Below are 6,000 nucleotides of genomic sequence, written 5' to 3'. Positions count from 1 at the left end.
AGGGAGCCACTTCTACTAACATCACTAATAAACTAGGAATAAAAATGTGGAAGTTTCTTGAAACAATTTTTTGGATGATTCTATTGATTAGGTTTAGTTTGATTTTCATCTGTTTATCATTGTTTCTATCTATGTTTTTCCTCTTGTTTGTTGCATGTAAAACTTTATCTTAATGCTCTTTAATGTTCTCCTGAAGGTGTTGTACAATATATCCTTCCCTCGGGTCAAAATCATTTTCTAAAAAGTTTTTTTTTTTTTTTTTTATAATGTTCATCAGAGGAGTCTTGGACCCTTGGACTTTTGTTGCACCACGAATACACACAACAACAACAAAAACAAAAACAAAATTAATGGTTTTGACTCGAGCAGTTTTGTGGTTGAAATTGTGAAAAGTAACCAATCCTTCTCTCGCGGGTCAATTTGACCCCCTTAGGAATGAATGGAATGCGAGGAATGCTTTAGTACACAAAATTATTTTATTATGTGTGCATGTGTATTTTTTTTTTTTTTGTTACAGTTTATGATCTGAATGCATACTGAAAATAACTGACTTTAGGACCCAGCGGAACAGCTCAGCTCATTTGCTCCAATAGAGCTGTAAGGCCATCTAGTGGCTAGAGTCATGAAATATCATGTTATATTATTTTTTCTGCCACAAGAGATCGGCAAAGACACCCAATGTAAGATATTTTGAGCTGAATTAAAAGGGTTATGCATGAAATTGTGAGTTATTTTGAATTTAAGTTGAAAGAATCTGAGGAATGTGCTTAGATTACTATTCATTTACTATTTATTGATAAAATCTAGAAATTTAAAGGTAAATTAAATAAAAAAATGACAAAAAAATCTCCCCAAAAAGATGCGTTACAAAAAGCAAGGGAAGGAAGAGGGTTAATCATAAAAAAAATTAACTATAATTATTAATTGCTCTCACATCACGTGTTTTATGTGGAATAGTACATTGTATTCTTAAAAAAGAATCACATTATTTCTTAAAATGTTTTCTTTTTTTAAACATTGTTTTTTCATGGTCTTGTGGAGAGTCACATGATGTATATCCTATATGAATATGAAAAAAAGAAAAAGATTTTGAATTGTTTTATGTGGTTAGGAGATTCATAAAGATAATGCAATGAATGTTTGAAATGGTTGAAATGTTTGAAACATTGTTTCAGCATCGTGTACATTACAGTAAAATAAGCAGAAGACAACATGATTTGATTTTATTCAGAAGCAGTTTTATCAGTGTTATCCTGGACATGTGGCTGTTTATATTCATATTAAACACACATCAATCAGCTAGTGTGCACACACAGCTCAGCACATCTCGCGTACAACCTCAGGAAATACTGGAAAATAATGGCACAGCTCCAAAGCAAACATATCGATGAGCATCAGTAGCAACATTATGAAACATGTATATCCACAGAAGGGTATGGACGTAAGGCTTCCACATCAGGACATTTCAGTGACGTGGACGGTTTCCAAACGAATACAAAATAATGGATGGTTGGAACCGAGTATCCTTCAGATTTTACACACATATGCTGTCCATTAATAACTTCATCTGCTGGTTTTACTTCTTAAGTAGCAAATACAGACTGGGGCTAGTTGTCACCAGTGTTTTGGTAACGCATTACAAGTAACAAGGTATGTAATCAGATTACTTTTTCAAGTAACTAGCAAAACTTTTAAATGACAACAAAGTTACTTTTTCAAAAAAGTAACTTGTTACTTTGTTTTCCCATGTATTGACTGACACCTCTTCTGACCCCATGATGTGAACATTTGCATGTACTCATCTCATTTGCACAAAAACAAAATATGTTTTTCTCAAAAATAATAAAAACAGTGAAAATGCAAACTCAGAAGTTCTTTATGTATTTAATCTCACTTTATTGACCAAAGTCTTTGTGCTGACCTTTGATGATCCAATTCAACCATACGAACAAAAATGACTTCAGATAAAGATCACATTTGTTTAAATTTTTTTTTTTAGTTTATATTGCTGAAATTTCTTCTTCTGTGATTCAGAATGTCAGCACAGCTGAAAGGTTTGTTTGAGCTGTGCCCTCTACTGTACAGGAGTGAGTTTGCATTTCCTTCAGCCTGAGGCTTATTCATTTCACTTTTGGTGTTTTTGGCCTTTACATTTGCCAAAAACAAACTTTTTTTGTTGTTGTTATTAAAAATCAAACAAGCAAGGCCAGCCCAGGTGAGGAAAAGTAACGTAACACATTACTTTACATAAAAGTAACTAAGTAACACAATTAGTAGTAACTTTCCCCCAACACTGGTTTGTCACATATCGTCACCTTCTTAAAAAAGTCAAAAAGTCATTTTTTTCAGGTTTCTCAGAAAACACAAAAAACTGAACCAATAATTGAAAGGTTGAGTAGATTTTCGTTCTTCTTGATGCAGCTGTCAATTATTTTAGGAAGGTGACGATATTGAAAAAGTGGTAAAAAATGCTCTGAAGTCCAATGTAAATGAATGCCCAACTAAAATTTACATTTCAAATTTTGTAATGCACACTGAACAAGCGAACTCAATAAAAGCACCATGACACTCATCTTACATTTTGACCGCTTTTTTTTTTTTTACACTGCTTTACAGTTTGAATTATCTCGAAAAGGCATATAACAGCCTATACTATTTGCATTGCATTTACTGCATTGCATTGTCCGAAATTTTTGCACGTTAAAAAATAAATACGACCTCACATTGTGTTAATCACGTTTCAATAAAAAATTTAAAAGTGACAACTAGCCCAGATTTAATCTAATGGAACTGTCTTGAATATAAGCAGCACACATTCATCATCACATTCATGTTGTTTTCACAGATTATTTGTATCTGCTTGTATTATATGTAAACACAAACTCTTCTTCCAAAATTTGTCACAATGCAATTGGTAATGCAAGTGCGAGTGCGTTCTCAGCTGTGCCACAAGGGGCTCTACAGGACATTAGCATGAATGCTCGATATTTCCTTCAAACCAATAAAGTAAGATTAAATAAAGCAGCAGTCTTGTGAATGAGCTCAACTTATAAAGATCTCGCAGGCTTACTGTAATGCACACGGCACAGACTGTAGCCGATTAAAAGCACTTCATTGATACCGCAGTAAACACACGTATGCTGCCGTGAAGTCGGTTGAAGTGTACAAACATCTTGAAAATATCTGATTCACAAAAAATTCACAATCATATAGGTGGTAAACTGATGAATCTCAGTATATAACATCAGACAGGACACATTTTAGAGACGTATGGCAGATGGAAACTAACACACGTTGAGCTTGTGTGCTGTCGGGTGGTAAAAAAGGCAAAATATCAGCAGATAATTCTCTGAACACGAGCCTGAGTCAGACATGTTGTTTGCCGATAGAGAAGAACAACTCATGACACCGCAGCAGCAACTACACTATCTTTTACAAATAATGAAGAAAATGATTAAGTTTGTTAATTAAGCCTGCAATCCAGTGTATAAGTCTGTTAGTCTGCTGTGATGCCATTTAAACCATTAACCATCTTTAATGTGTCAATGAAGTGTTCACTTTGGCCTCTCGTTACGTATTATTGCCAGTCCGATGAATGAAGATCCCTGTTTATTACACTGTTCACATCTGCAGTGAGAATGAACACATTTCCAACTACTTCACAACACACAACAACTGTGTCGACAGAGACTGAAACCTTGAATCCAGAGAGAGAGAGAGAGAGAGATTGTTGATATAATGAGAGCTAGATAATTAGACACACATATATAGAGAAATATAGACTGTTAGATAGGCAGATGATATATAGAGAGACAGACAGAGAGAGGAAGACAAAAATATATATATAGACTGATTGTTAGATATAGGCAGATTTACATAGATTGTTAGACAGACAGGCAAATGATATAGAGAGAGAGACAAACGGATATAAAGAGATTCAGACAAATTGTATATAAACAGATTGTTAAATAGATTGTCAGACAGACAGAAACAAGCATAGTTCGGCAGATATAGATCGAGGGATATAGATTGTTCGATAAACAGTTTTTAGACAGAGATAAAGACAAATTATTAAACCGACAGAAGGATTGACAGAAAGAATGATTGTAGAGATGAAAAAAGAGAGAGAGAAAGATAGAGGCATAAGGTCAACAGATAGGTAAACAAACCAATAGATTGATACTCAGAGAGTCAGATGTTAGAAAAGGTAGCAAAGAGACAGACAGGCTGGCAAATGGTTAGACAGTCAGAATGAAAGATAGGTTGACAGACGGAGAGACCGATTCAAGGCTTTAATCTGAAGTGCATCAGTGTTGTTGTCCATTTTTAATAAGTAACAATAGACATCATTTATTCTAGAAGTTTCCATTTGCTGAATCAGCTTGCCTTCTCACAAAAGTGACTTGGAATCAACAGTTTAATTCTCAGCACTGGTGTCAAACACCACTGATAAAGTCTTGTCAGATCCCTGAATGAATGGATGATCACAAGCCGTGCCTCCTAATAACCCTGCGTTCTCAGTTCCACTGAACGCATCCGTAAAGGTGCTGTCACACAGCGCTCCAGGATCAGCTCGTGGCAGTTATTGTTTCGGTTTCTTGGACAATGTGCTCGGCTAGCTGTTGTTATCCACTGTCATGTATTTGAGCGCAGCGAAACCGTAGCGCCGAGACATGTTCTGCTGAAACTCTTCCTTCAGCGTCTTCAGACAAGCACGGTACTGTTTGTTTGAGCGAAACTTGGTGATGTCAAAACTGGGCGCGTGCGGCATGTGGATCATGTAGGCGTTGGGCAGAACCACAAACTCGTACTCCTGAAAATACACAACAAACAACATCACATGGTGAAAGATCTATTTATTCTCAGAAAATAAGATTACAGTTATAAATCTAGCTGCAATCATCACGGTTCAAGTGGTTTTAAGGCCTTTAAGCACATGCGTAAAAAGATGTTTTATTTAGCAAGCCTGTTAACGTCTCAATTATAGATGGAAATGACCATTTTCAGCAAATACAGGAAATTTACCATTTTTATTTCATTTTACCAGTTTTTTACCAGTAATTCATTGGCCGATGGCGGACATGTTTTTTGATAGCATTGTTGACGCATAGACAGCCTTAGACAGCTTTCCTGTGTGATTACGTAATGCGTGGTGCATTGCAGTGCTAGTGCAAGACGATCATTTGTGGTTGAAAAGTATATATTTTTTTAGGTTTTTTAGAAAATGACCGATGGTTTGTCTAGATAAGACCCTTATTCCTCGGCTGGGATCGTGTAGAGTCTTCGAAGCTGCATTGAAACTGCAATTTGGACCTTCAAACCGTTGATTCACGTTGAAGTCCACTATATGGAGAAAAATCCTGGAATGTTTTCCTCAAAAATCTTAATTTCTTTTTGACTGAAGAAAGAAAGACATGAACATCTTGGATGACATGAGGGTGAGTAAATTATCAGGAAATTTTAATTCTGAAGTGAACTAATCCTTTAAAATGGTGGATTCTACTATTTGAAAAAAATTACTAATCTGTCACATCATCCGTCTAGTCAGAGACTATTATGAAATCCAAAAAAGCTTTTTAATGAAATTTAAATGGTATTAATGCATACAAATGTTACCTGAGCGTCCAGCTCCATGATGTGAGCTACTTTATTCCACCCAAACCCCACAAAGCGCCGGTCGTACTCGGGGCTTTCTCGTCTGACCATCACATACGGCTCAAAGTCGGCCTCCCACTGAACTCGGTACGGTGTTGTAGCGGTTCTCCATTTGGCAAAGTCTGTGGGAGCATGACCCTTTGTCCAGACATGATATCTGTGGACAAGTAAATGATTATTCATTTTTATTAAGTCATCGTAAAACGGTCAAGAAAGTGCAAAAACATAAAAAATAACTAATAAATATAACTAAATATATAATATTCAGATAAGTTTGTGATAGGTTGCAGGGCCGGCCCGCGGCATAGGCGGAATAGGCAAATGCTAGGGGCGCCACTCATCCAT

At 36.0% G+C, this 6,000-nt stretch overlaps 1 protein-coding gene across 2 annotated transcripts in view; it reads right to left on the bottom strand.

Moving 5' to 3' along the window:
- Positions 1-1,214: 1,214 nt before the first annotated feature.
- The window catches only part of large1 (LARGE xylosyl- and glucuronyltransferase 1), a 64,645-nt gene continuing 59,859 nt past the window's right edge, over positions 1,215-6,000 (bottom strand). For both annotated transcript variants that reach the window (XM_081364452.1, XM_081364453.1), the window contains 2 exons: positions 5,617-5,812; positions 1,215-4,813 (listed from right to left, as the gene is read on the bottom strand). In XM_081364452.1, coding sequence (XP_081220578.1) covers positions 4,616-4,813; positions 5,617-5,812 — 394 coding nt within the window. In that variant the 3' untranslated portion in view covers positions 1,215-4,615. The remainder of the gene's footprint in view (positions 4,814-5,616; positions 5,813-6,000) is intronic.

This window comes from Scardinius erythrophthalmus, assembly GCF_964197995.2.
Source record: "Scardinius erythrophthalmus genome assembly, chromosome: 4".
Lineage (NCBI taxonomy): Eukaryota > Metazoa > Chordata > Actinopteri > Cypriniformes > Leuciscidae > Scardinius > Scardinius erythrophthalmus.
This window is presented reverse-complemented; position numbering and strand designations above follow the sequence as displayed.